This window comes from Erithacus rubecula (genome assembly GCF_903797595.1).
Source record: "Erithacus rubecula genome assembly, chromosome: 26".
Lineage (NCBI taxonomy): Eukaryota > Metazoa > Chordata > Aves > Passeriformes > Muscicapidae > Erithacus > Erithacus rubecula.
The window spans coordinates 2,989,415-3,002,069 of record NC_136678.1 but is presented as its reverse complement, the minus strand read 5'-3'; the positions used below and the strand labels follow the sequence as shown (position 1 = coordinate 3,002,069).

At 57.7% G+C, this 12,655-nt stretch overlaps 1 protein-coding gene across 4 annotated transcripts; it reads right to left on the bottom strand.

The window, feature by feature from the left end:
* Window positions 1–4,178: 4,178 nt before the first annotated feature.
* On the bottom strand, window positions 4,179–11,975 carry TULP1 (TUB like protein 1). Of its 4 annotated transcripts, none has more exons than XM_079327049.1 (14): window positions 11,648–11,975; window positions 11,205–11,247; window positions 9,653–9,788; window positions 9,400–9,549; window positions 8,031–8,162; window positions 7,693–7,797; window positions 7,450–7,584; window positions 7,199–7,290; window positions 6,837–7,010; window positions 6,399–6,511; window positions 5,802–5,910; window positions 5,512–5,610; window positions 5,074–5,245; window positions 4,179–4,343 (listed from the first exon to the last, which is right to left on the bottom strand). In XM_079327049.1, the coding sequence occupies exons 6-14, from the start codon at window positions 7,736–7,738 to the stop codon at window positions 4,210–4,212; spliced, it is 1,074 nt and encodes a 357-aa protein (XP_079183175.1). In that variant the 5' UTR covers window positions 7,739–7,797; window positions 8,031–8,162; window positions 9,400–9,549; window positions 9,653–9,788; window positions 11,205–11,247; window positions 11,648–11,975; the 3' UTR covers window positions 4,179–4,209. The 4 variants fall into 4 exon arrangements, with proteins under 4 accessions (XP_079183175.1, XP_079183176.1, XP_079183177.1 ...); XM_079327050.1 differs by lacking the exons at window positions 11,205–11,247; window positions 11,648–11,975 and adding exons at window positions 9,952–10,044; window positions 10,216–10,406; XM_079327051.1 differs by lacking the exons at window positions 11,205–11,247; window positions 11,648–11,975 and adding an exon at window positions 10,216–10,406.
* Window positions 11,976–12,655: the final 680 nt, after the last annotated feature.

Sequence of the window (12,655 nt, the reverse complement as noted above, 5' to 3'; positions counted from 1 at the left end):
TTTCCCATTCTGCCTCTTAATTTTTATTTATTTTCCTCCTTCAGAAGTTCGAAGTCCTTGTTTCTGCTATTTTTTTGTCCACTGGTGGGAACAGCAACTTCCTTTCTCAAATTATAATATAAAAGAGCTGCAAGCTGCAACGCCATAAATAATATTTTCGTATGGCCAGAACATCCAAGTCTAGGCAAGACACCAAGAACAGCTACAACATTGTAAAACTCCAACACTTCTCCAGAATGGATTCACTAATTAAAAAATGACTGCTTTTAAAAAGCAGTTGAAAAATATTGGCTTTCCCATTGCTGCCTGTCGCTTGCTGCATTGAGAAGAGCCTGTCCTGCAAAGCTGAGCTAACCAGCTATGAGTCTGCCTGTCCCTCTAGAAAATGTTACCAAAATAAATACAAGAGGAGAGGGAAGAAAAAGGAGAACACCTCGTCACAATCACTTCTTTAATTAATTAAAGTATCACCACTTCAAAGCTGGGAGAGATCCCCCAGGGCTGGGGCCATGGCAGCTTGCTGGGAACCAGCCCTTCCACTGCTGGACAAGGAGTTTCCCAGCGCTGCTCTCCCCTTCCACACCCCCATGGATGTACCAGCCCTTCCCTCCTCAGGCTGCCTGCCCAGTGGGGCATTTTCCTTCTGGAAACCATGGAAATATCTGTCATCCCCCCCAAGAGAGCAGGGCTGGGTGCATGGAGCCCCCCAAACCCCAGGGGTCTGCAGAAGAGGAGTTGGAGGAACCCCTACATCCACCTTCCTGCTCAGATCTGGACCAGCATCTTTGCACTCCTCAGCTTGGGATGGGGATGAACCACAGAGAGAGCCACCAGCCCTGCAGTGACACTGCTCCTGGCTGGGATGTGCTGCTCAGCAGCGAGGTGGGGCCTTGTTCTTTTCCTCCCCTTTGCCTTATAAGCATCTCTGCAAAAATAAAGCACATTTCCCAGGAGGTTCCCTTGAGGAGCTGACGACAGTGGCCGCTTGTGCCCCTGCCCGAGCACTTTGTGGGGTTCAATCCCTGCCTGCAGCACCCGCCCAATTAACAGTGCCCCTAAAACCAATCCTCAGAAACCTCAAACCTTCACATTGCAGGGAAAACATCATCCCTGGAGATTGAGGAAACCCTTTCTCCAAGGAATACACACACTTTGGACTCAAACACCATTGATAAGGCTCTTTCTTTTTTTTTTTTTTTTTTAATCTTTTCTTGCAGCGAGCATTCCTTTCACACCCACGCACACCCCAGCACCCTCAGCCATTGGTCTGCTGGAGCATCCGTCACACTTTCCGCCGGCCAAAGCAGATACACATTTCAACTGCTTCCATCCCTCTCCTCCTCTGGTGTTAACAGCCAGCGCAAACAAAGGGCCCGAATATCCATCGCCCTATTAAATTGTTTTCATTCGTTTCTTCTGCCACAGTTGGTTTGAGTTAGAGGGTTTGTCAAAGGCTGAGGCAGTGGCTGCTCTGAGATTGGGTGATGCTGCACGGGACACCCGTGGAAGGGATTTAGCTCAGCCGTGGGTGATAGGCCAGGAAATCTGAAGGGTTTGCAAGCAGCAATGGGCAAATGGAAAATGGAAAGGTTTTGGGTGAGGGAAGGGAGAATCAATCTGGGGAGCAGCTGGGATAACAGCAGGCGGAATGTGGGGAGCCCAAACCTCTCTGTCTCATCCTGCTGCTGCTTTTCTCTGTGCACTGGAGGAAATGGGGACAAGTATTAGCTCAACCAAGCTGAGCTCGTCCCGATTTCAAACAGATGTTGGGTTTGTGGCTGGATTTGGGCAGAAAGCTCTTGCTTTCCCCACATTTGCTGGCCATACCTCTCCAGGGACGCTGGCCCTGAACTGCTGGTTCTCCCTTCAGCTCACAAGATGTTCCCTGAGCTCTCTGCATGGGTAATGGATGATGGCCCACATGGGCTGGCTTGTCCCCAAGCTCTCCAACACTGCCTGCCCCACCACCAGCATCTGCCTGTGAATCATGGAGCCCAGATTCATGCAGCTGGGGAAAATCTCCACTCCCATCTGCAAAGCCACTGGGGTAGATGATCACCAGTGGTCCAGCAGCAGCTCTGTCACTGTCATTTGTCCTCAGCTCCACACAGGCTCAGGCCATGGTGATGTGACACTGCCCAGAGAGGATGAGCATCCCTCTTGCACAATCACATCCATCTCATCCTTCTGCTCCTCAGCCTTTCTGCCACAGCTGCCTCTCAGCTGCATTAATTTGGGGGGCTCATATCACCCCCAGAAAGGGGGAACAGCCCCTTTGTGTCCTGAGAAGGGAATCCCACATGGTTCTGGAGTCAGTGTGTGAGCTGAGCAGGTGAGAGAACCAGAGAGCTGAGGATGGTGTTTCAGGCCTCCTTGGCATGTCCCCATTTTTCTCACCACTGAATTAATCAGATTTGGGACTGTTTGTATAGCCAAATCCTCACCCCATAACTGGTGCAACAGGGGGCATGAGCTGTCCTGTTCCCAGTGAGCTGCCTCCCTTCAGCATCTCCCCTTCCCAGTGACTCCCTGCAGCTCCCCACCACTCTGACAGGGGATGGCACCTTCTCATGAGCAGAATACCAGTGAGGCAGCTGTGGGGACACCTGGGGCACATCAGGTCTGGAGTGGCATCACAGAGTAAGGGGGCAGTGAGAGCTGAGGGCACAGGGAGCTCAGCAGGGTTTGGGTGCTGAGCGTGACTCAGCACTGCACCACACCTCATGAATCACTCCACTGCTTCCTGGTGCACCCTGAGTTTTCTCTTCCAGGTCTCTCCTGGCAGCACTGACCCAGCTGGGCCACCTGCCAGCAGTGCAAGCTCTGCCTCACGTGCCTGCCAGCCCTCCTCTGCTGGCACTGTCACCCCTTGGCACGTGCCTGTGCCAGTGCCGGTGCCAGGCTGCTTCCCAGGGACCCAAATCCCCAGGATTTTCTGGGAAGTGAGGTGAGTGTACCCAGTGGGTACAAACACATTAGCCATCCACTCACACCAGGGCAAAATGGGGTAAAAGAGGGGCTTTGTGCCTGGTGGGCAACGAGGTGGGATGGGGGCTTATAGCTGGGAGCTTAGGCAGAGCCCACCTGCATGTGGGCAGGGATGAGGAAACACAAAGTGAGGAGACCACCTACGCCCTTCTCACTGGGAGGCTGAGCATAAAGATACAAACCATAACAAACAAACAAAACCCAAAAAACCCAAAAAAAAAACCCCACCAAAAAATAACAACAAAAAAGTGGGGGCAGGGGATGAGTTTCCAGGATCTGAGTCCAAAGGGATGAGACAGGGATTGCAGTCAGCTTCATCTGCTGAATATGGATGTACCTCCAGCCTGGCTCTGCCATCACCCCAGCCCGGTGATTTGCCCCAGATTTGCCTGGAGAGGGTGGCTGGAGCTGGGTGAGCACCCCACAGCACTCAGCAGGTACCAGGTGCCCTGAACCACCCCAGGAACAGCCGTGAGAGCCAGAAGGTGGAGATACAGGGACGGGACAGGACAGGGATGCAGGAGCATCCTCTGGGCACTGGCAGTGGTGGCAGCTCTGGTGGTCTCAGTGGTCCCAGTAGCCCCGATGGCCCCAGTAGCCCCAGTGGTCCTGGTAGCCCTGGTTGTCCCAGCAGCCCCAGTGATCCCAGTAACCCCAGTGGTCCTGGCAGCCCCAGTAGCCCCAGTGGTCCTGGCAGCCCCGGTAGTCCCAGTAGCCCCAGTGGTCCTAGTAGCCCTGGTGGTCCTGGTAGCTCTAGTAGCCCCGATAGTCCCAGTAGCCCTGGTGGTCCTGGTAGCCCCAGTGATCCCTGCAGCCCCAGTGGTCCTGGTAGCCGCAATAGCTCCAGTAGTCCCGGTAGCCCCAGTGGTCCCAGTAGCCCTGTGGTCCAGTAGTCCCGGTGGTCCTGGTAGCCCCAGTAGCCCCAGTGGTCCCGGCAGCTCCAGTGGTCCTGGTAGCCCCACTGGTCCCAGTAGACTCGGTGGTCCTGATAGCCCCAGTAGTCCCAGTGGTCCCAGTAGCCCTGGTAGCCCCGGTGGTCCTGGTAGCCCTGGTGGTTCCAGTAGTCCTGGTGGTCCTGGAAGCCCCGGTAGTCCTGGTGGTGTGGCAGCCCCAGTAGCCCCAGTAGCCCCAGTGGTCCTGGTGGTCCTGGTAGGCCCGGTGGTCCTGGAAGCCCCGGTGGTCCTGGAAACCCCGGTAGCCCCGGTGGTCCCAGCCCCGGTGCTACTCGCAGGCCAGTTTCCCGTCGAAGCTGGAGAGGGCGATGGCGAAGGCCTGCACGGCGCACAGCGGGTAGTTGTAGTCCATGGTGAAGGCGTCATCCGCCACACGCCCAAACTGCATCACGATGTAGTCGGCTGTGGGAGAGAGGGCGAGCCACGGGCTGTCACCTGTGCCTGCACCCAGCCTGCCTCCACACAGCCAGCCCCAAAGAAGCCGCCCACACACCCCCGCCCAGCCTCAGCCTGTGACTCCTGCAGCACTGATCGCCAAATGCATCATTTTCCCATTGACATCTCCCTCCAGCACGCCCCTCCCTGGGTGCCACAGCCCCCCAAGGGACAGGGACCCCGCTCACCCCACCCCCCTGGACTGTGGGATGGCTGCTGCTGGAGGGCGGGTGACAGGAAATCTGTAAAAATAACCAGGGGCCCTCAAGAGGCTTTTTCTGTCCCGTAACCCAACACCCCAGAGGCCAAGGGCTTCTGACTGCGCCGGACAGGTGACGAGCAGCCGCATCCAGACAGAGCTGCTGCCACCCCTGAGGGACTGTCCCCAAGGCACAGTGCACCCCAGGGTGGCCTGCCAGCAGTGTGGGGGTGTGCTGGGGCTGAGTGGGTGGCTGTAGTGTGATGTGGGCTCAGCACCCCACAGGATTTGTCCTTGTCCTAAATCTGCCTGGCACCAGCAGCCCCACACTCTGCCAGCACCAGTGGCCAAGGGCAGCTCCTGCCTGGTCAGGGTCAGCTTCATCCCAGCTCCAGCAAAGGCAGGCAGGACCCCAGAGCATGAAAAAACTAAACCTTAGAAAAACCAGTGGGTGCTCATGAGTCAGTTGTCCCCACCCTATCCCCCATCCCAGCTTACGGTCACTGCTGTGCACGATCTGGAAGTTTTTGACGGAGGCGTGGGTGACCCGGCCATGGAAATTGAGGACGTAGGATTGGGTCTCGTCGTTCCACACTGGGGCTTTGTTGTGCAGCTCGATCACGTTGTCCATGTTCCTGTTCTGCCATCGCATCAGGAGGCCGTCGTTATCCTGGGGAGGGGGGAGAGGGAGTGGAGCAGAGTTTGGGGTGACCCCTCCAGAGCCCTGCCACCTCCTGTGGCTTGCCTGGGGGATGCTCTGTAGCAGCACCCAGCTGGAAATGGGATCTATAGTGGAGAAAAAAACAGGCCCCATGTCTTCTACCTCCCAGGGACACCCTGAATTTCAGGGACACCTGAAAGCCCCATGCCCCAAGATGGGTAGAATCCAAGCAAACCCAGCTCCAAGGGATTTTCTCCGTCTGGCCCTTGACTTACGTTCCTGGGCCGGATGGGCACCCTCTCACAGTCAGCATTCATCCCAGGGATGATGACAGTCATCTTCCTGGGGCCTTTGAACCCTAAAACATTGGTCTCCTGCAAGAGAAACCCTGTCTTTAAACCAGCAATCACTGCGGGTTACAGCCTCTCCTGGGGGCTGAACGAGGGCTCAGGTCTGGCTCCAGCCCACCCCACATTTCTGCAAGCCCCAGTGAAGGGGTGCAGGGTGGGAACCCCTGTCCTGGTGCCCAGCAGAGCTGGGAAGGGGCTCCCTGTGCTGCTCTTACATAGACCACGGCCGAGAGCTCCTGGCGCACGTTGGACCAGTCGGCGTTGGCTCTGTCGGGGTTGGCGCCGTTGTCAAACACGGTGAACCTGGTGCCCATCAGGTTGGATCTGCACCCAAAGGTGGGAGATGGCTGTGGCTGATGTCACTGAGTCCCCTCTACCCCCTCCATGACCCCTGTGCAGGCACAGCCTTGGCTTTGGTCTGGCTGCAAAGCCCTGGCGCTGCACCCCACCAGTGCTGACTTTTCCCCACTTCAGTGATTTTCTTGGGTTCAAGGAATCCCTAAATCAGGGTGTGACAGGATGCTGCCACCATGGGGACCCCCTGCATTGCTGTGTGGCTGCTGGCTGTGCAGGCTGGGACTTGCCAGGCACCTTTTCTAGCCATGACCTGTCTGCTGGGAGGAACCGGCCAAGCTTGTTTTCCCCTCTCAGCCCCCCACCACTCCTCAGGTCAGACACAGCAGTGGGAAACGCTGAATTTAGGCTCCTGTTTAGCCCCAGCCATAGCCTGGGACAGCCTGTAAGCCATGGGATGGAAGAGGGTGCTGCAGAAATGGGGTGCCACCAAACTGGGGTGTCACCTCTGCTCCTACCTCAGCTTCCCGATGAAGTTCTCTCCACCCCGTGACAGGTCAGTGGGGTCAATGGAGATGAGGTAGTTGGAGGTTTTGCTCTTCTTACGCTTCCTCCCAGCAAGGAGGAACACCTGGGAGAGCAGTGGGACCGTGTGGGAATGGGACATTGTCACTGCTGTCCCCCAGTCACTGCCATGACCTTGAGCAAATCATGAGGATGATCCCCAAGATACTGTCTGCATTACAGGGCAGGAGGGGCTGAGACCAGCCCAGCTTTAGCCACTGTAGCCACTGTTAGCTCACCATCCCAGGTATCCCACAGGGGCATTTCCTGGGAGGAATTACAGGAGAGGAGAGCAGCCTCATTCAGCACCAGCACAGGGGGATGCAGGCCAGCATCCTCCCCAAACCCTGAGGGTGCTCCCTGGGATGAGCAGAGCCCCCCCCCCAAATCACCTTCTTGTCATTGTCCAGGTGAAGGTAGTAGGTGGGGTAAAGCCCTCGGTCCATGCCCTTCTTGTCCCGTGTCACCCGGCACTTGACGGTCACTCCCTGCGGCGCCGGCTGCAGCACAAACTCCTCCAGGTTTTCCACCTCGATGACAGGGGATGGGGGCCTCTCCTCCTTCTGCTGCTGGGTGAGAGGGGATGGTGACCCCAGAGCCCCCTCCATCCTCAGCTAATTGCTCCTTGCTGTCCAACCCCCCTGGGCTCTGCAGCTGGTGGCTTTGGGGACACTGGTGGGTCTCACTGGGGGATGCTGCAAACCTCCTGGTCTGCCCTGAGGGGATCCCCACTGCTCTGAGGGGTCTTTTGTACCTTCTTTGATTTCTTTGCTTTCCCCTTCTTGTTGGAGTTTTTCTGCAGGGTCTCTGAGGTCTCCTCCTCACTCTCAGCCCCTTTGGGAGGAACTGCAGGCAGGAACAGGTAGGGGCACAGAAGGGAGAAGATTCTGACTCCACTGAGCCCCAAAACCAAGCTCAACATCAGTGATTGTAACCCCCTTTCCATGGCCAAGCCCACTGTACCCCCAGAAGCCCTGTCAGAACCCCCCAGTGTCAGGTTCTCACCTTTCTTTTTGGATTTTTTCTCTTTTGGGGGGTCCCCACCAGTCTGAAAGAGGGATGCTGGGCTTTTCTTCTTCTCTGACCGAATGGGTTTGGTGCTGGAGTCAGAATCATCCTCCTCATCACTGCTAGTGGCAGCTGTGAGGGACACAGGGGACATGGTCACACAACACTGGGTGCTGCTGGCTCAGGGTGATGCCATCAGGCAGCAAGACTGGCTGCCACCCCCTCCTGCTCATCCCATACCTTTCTTCTTGCTTTTCTTCTCCTTCTTCACCTGGAACACAGACATTGGCTCCTTCTTGGTGCTTTTGGCAGATTTGGCTTTGCTGTCAGGGTCACTCTTGTCTTCTGCTGGGACAGAGGAGCTGATGACCAGCAGCCAGGGGGATGGGAATGGGCAGTGATGGGGACAAGGAGGTGACAGGGTCAGAGCAGCAGGAAGGGCTGAGCTGAGGGGAGATTGAAGGAGGAGGGGCAATGGCTCTGCAGCCCCCGGGATGGGACACAAGGCACTTCTCCCATCCCAGCAGGGACAGATGCCAGAGCTGGGCTAAAGCCACCCCTGTCCCCTGAACACTCACCCTTCTGCTTCAGCTTCTTCTCCCCCCCACCCGAGAGGGGCTCTTTGGGAACCTTCTTCTTGAGCTTTTTGGGCGGGTTTTTATTCTCCACCTCTTCTTCCTCTTCCTCATCATCCTCATCCTCAGCCGGCTCTGCCCAGAGGTGACCACGGCATCAGCACACAACGTTGGCAGGGGGGGACCCCAGCCTCGTGGTGAGCGAGGAGGGGACATCCCTGGGTGACAGGGGCTGTCCCGGGGTGGCAGTGGCTGTCCCGGGGTGGCAGTGGCCATTCCTGGGTGGCAGTGGCCATCCCGAGGTGGCAGTGGCCATTCCTGGGTGGCAGTGGCCATCCCGAGGTGGCAATGGCTGTCCCTGGGTGGCAGTGAGTGCCCCTGAGTGACAGGGGCTGTCCCGAGAAGGCAGTGGCTGATCCTGGGTGGCAGTGGCTGTCCCTGGGTTGCAGTGGCTGTCCCTGGGGGGCAGTGGCCGTCCCGGGGTGGCAGTGGGTGTCCCGGGGTGGCAGTGGCCATTCCTGGGTGGCAGTGGCCATTCCTGGGTGGCAGTGGCTGTCCCTGGGTTGCAGAGGCCATCCCGGGGTGGCAGTGGTCATCCCAGTGTGGCAGTGGCTGTCCCGGGGTGGCAGTGAGTGTCCCTGGGTGGCAGTGGCCATCTCAGTGTGGCAGTGGGTGTCGCAGGGTGGCAGTGGCCGTCCCGGGGTGGCAGTGGCCATTCCTGGGTGGCAGTGAGTGTCCCTGGGTGGCAGTGGCCATCTCAGTGTGGCAGTGGGTGTCCCGGGGTGGCAGTGGCTGTCCCGAGGTGGCAGTGGCCATTCCTGGGTGGCAGTGGGTGTCCCTGGGTGACAGGGGCTGTCCCTGGGTGGCAGTGGCCGTTCCGGGGTGGCAGTGGCCATTCCTGGGTGGCAGTGGGTGTCCCTGGGTGGCAGTGGCCATTCCTGGGTGGCAGTGGCCGGGGACAGCTCCCGGTGTCCCCCGGGCTGGTGGCAGGGGCCCGCTGTCCGTCCGGCGCAGTCACAGCGCTCTCTCGCGGCCCAGCCTCGCCGAGCGGAGCCGCTTTCGGCTCCAGAAAAGTGTCCGGGGACCCAAGTGTCACCTTCCCAGCTAGTGTGTCACCCCCCTTTCCCCCCCTCCCCCTCGATACCAACTCCCCGACCACGGCAATGAGCGCAGCTCCGCTGCCACAGCCCCGTTTCTCCCAGGTCCTCAGCTGGGTTTTAGCCAAAAAGCTGTGCCGGGGATGTGCAGAGCCCCTCAGAGCCCCAGCAGGCGCTGGGAGCACCCACGGCGCTATCGGGACATGGTGCAGGTGACACGAGGTGTCACACCAGGTGACACCAGCGCCTGCAGAGGGTGGGTGCTGCCCCCGCACCTTGTGACTTTTTGGAGCCCTTGGCCGCTTGGGAGCGGGGGGCCAGGCTTTCCTTCTTCTTCCGAGGCTCCTTGGTGGATTTGGAGGAGGGGTCCTTGTCGCTCTCCTCCTCCCCCTTCTCCTCCTTTTTCTTCCTCACTTTCTTCACCCCTGCGCATTTCAAGAGATGCCCAGGATGGAGAGCGCCGGGGTGCAGGATGGGGCACCCCATGTCCCCCCATTTCCCCGGGGGCTGTGGGGGATCTGTGCTCACCCTGTGCCGGGGCTGGGGGCTCCTCTGCAGCCCCTGCCTCGCTCGGCTTCTTCACCCGCGGCCGCCGTGGTTTGGCCTCGGGCTCCAGCCCTGGCTCCTGCCTCTTCTTCTTCAGCTTCTGCCCTCAGGGATGGAGCTGTAGGGATGGTGCCAACCTTAAACAACTTTTCTCTTTACCAGGCAAACCCTGCTCATGCAGCTCCCTTTCAGAAATACAGCAGGGATTTTCCCTGGCCTGACAAGGAGCAGGGGACACACTGGGAATGGGGACACACTGACACCTCCAGTGAGTGACTTACCATGGGGCAGCCCCCGAGGAAGGCAGAGGGAGGAGAACAGAGAGGTCTGTTAGCAGACAGACAGACAGACAGAACACCAGCCCTGGGACAGCCCTGGAGATGAGGAGGGTGATGGTGGTGCTGTTGTGACACCGTGTCAGCACAGAGGGACAAATCACAAATCACAGGGACACAGGGACCCTGCTGGGAGCCACTCTGGGCACTGGTGGCCACTCTGGGTACCTGAGCTGAGACAGGGGACATAGGGACAGCCTGGCCTCTCACCTCCATGTCCTCTCACCCCCACAAGAGGCTCTTGTGCAAGGAGGTCACCAGGAGCAGGGAAACAGGAGGATTAGGCACAGCACACCTAATCCCGGTGAGCTGGGGCTATAAATAACCCCGATTTACCAAATACAGAGCATGTGGGTCAGCACTTGGCTCTGGACAGGAGGTATTTGGGGAGTGGGTGTCAGCTCAGGGCTCTCAGAAAGTGATCTCAGCAAACCAGATGCACCAAGGCTTCCACTGCCCAACACAGCATCCTCCCTTTCAGGAGTTTTGCTTCTCCAGAACTTTCCAGGGCAGTGTGGGAAGGTGTTTTGTGAAAGGTGGGATCCATCAGGATCCCCTGGGATTCCAGGACTGTGAATTGGGGTAGGGGCAGCCGGGGGCTCCATGGTGAAGCTGGGAACTGGCTGCTTTCTTCCGTGTCATGAGCTCACACAGAAAAGCTCCTTTGCACCCCCTAATCCCTTAAGCAGCTGCGGGGTGGGCAACCACTCCCTTACTTACAAGGCCCTTCAAGAAGGAGCTGCTGATTAAAAATTTAATTGGGTGGTGGATGAAACTTCTGCTGAGACCCTTCCAAGGCTGGGGGGCACCTGGGGGCTGCTCCAGAATGCAGGGAGGGGGGTCTGGCTTTTAGGGTCATGGCCTGGGGAAAGTGAGTCACAGTTTACAGCTTAACCTAGGGGCTTAATTAAATTGTTATTTAAGAACCAGGAACCCTCCTCATGGGGTGCTTCAAAGTGATGTAATAGGGATTCAGAAGGATGTATAAAGAAGGGAGGGCTGTGGAATTTTCTCTACCCACCTGCTCTGGAGGGAGCATGGGCTCCCAAAAATCCCATGCCCTCACAGGCTGCAGCACCCCAACAGAGCAGCCCCAAATCGGCCCTGGTGTGGACTCTGGGGTTTGAGGGTCTCTGATGACCCCAGCCCATAGCAGGGGATGGTGGCACATGGGATGCAGGGAAAGGATTTTTTCTCACCTGTTTGGGCTTGTGCTGGGGGCTCCCTGGTTCTTCAATGGGGCTGTGGGGCACAGAAACCAAAAGGGTGAGGGATTTCAGCTCCAGTTTTTAGTAAAGGGGAAAGATCAGTCTTTATTTGGTCCCAGTAACATTTCTCCTGGGATTGAGCTTGTCTGACATCATCCTTCCTAGCAGGGAGCATAGGACAGGCTCTGCCTTGGCCGAGGGGGACAACAAGGAGCTTAATTTGGGGATCCTGCTCTAACAAACACCTTTCCTCTCTGTAAGTCAATAAGCACCATCCCACCACCCACCACAGAAAAAACACCGTGATAAAACTTCTCACTAAATAGCACTGAAACTGAAAACAGGAGAAAAAGGCTCAGGAGGGGAGGGGAGCCCAGTGGGGGTGCCCAGCACATCCCCCAGCCCCAAATCCCGCCCTGCCCGCCCGCACTGACCTGTCGGCAGCCCAGACCTCGCGCAGGATCTCCGTCTGCAGCGGCATCGCTCCCGGTACGGACACTTCTGTCTGTCTGTCCGTCTGTCCCGCCCTGCCCTGCAGCCCTTACCAGCCCGGGGCCACGCGGTCAGAGCCACCCACAAGAGCCAGAGTGGCGTCCCAGCATCGCCTCCGCAAGCCTCTGGTGGGAGGAGGAGAAGGGAAAGGAGGAAGGGCAGGAGGAGGAGGTGATTGACTTTATTTCTCCTGAAACTCGGTTAATAGGATTTCAGGGGCTGTCAGCCAGGCTTGCCAGGAGAGCAGCTGGCAGGGGGTAATCCCAGGGAAAGGGGTTCTGCAGGAATGCAGGGGGCCAGCCAGACCCCAGTGCCTTTTTGGGGTGCACAGGTGCCCCCCTGGCACTGCACAGCCACTCACTCCAGCGGGCAGAGCAGCAGATCTCTGACTGTGTTTAGGGTTATCCACCCTGGTGTCTTTGTTTTTCACCCAGGAATGTCTTCTTGGTGAGTGAAGAGCAGCATTTGGGCAGTTCTGTGTCAGGGGAAGGCAGCATCCCTGGCTCTGGGTGGTGCTAAGGGTTTCTGTACTGACCACTGCTCTGCTCTGACCCCTGCCCCATGTCCTGAGGTCTCTTTGGATGTTTCATAATCTCCAGCTCATGCCTCACCTCCTTATTACATTACTTAACTCTTAATATTCCTCCTCAGAAGCCCCCACGGATGTTGTTGGGTTGCAAAGCCAGACAGGCCAAGTGTCCCCAGTGTCCCCAGTGTCCCCAGTGCCTTGCCCAGCCCACCAAGTCCCCCCAAAACCCCCAGCCCCTGCTTGGTGCCACTAGATGGCATTTGAGCACTGCACACTGAAACCCACCAGCACTGGGAACTTCTTAATCCTCCCTCCAAAACCCTTCCCTTTCAAATCTAAACCCCATCTCCTCACCAACACAAGTTCAACTTCTCCTCCAAGGGACAGAAAAGCACCAAGCCAAGATAAACCAAAAATCTGC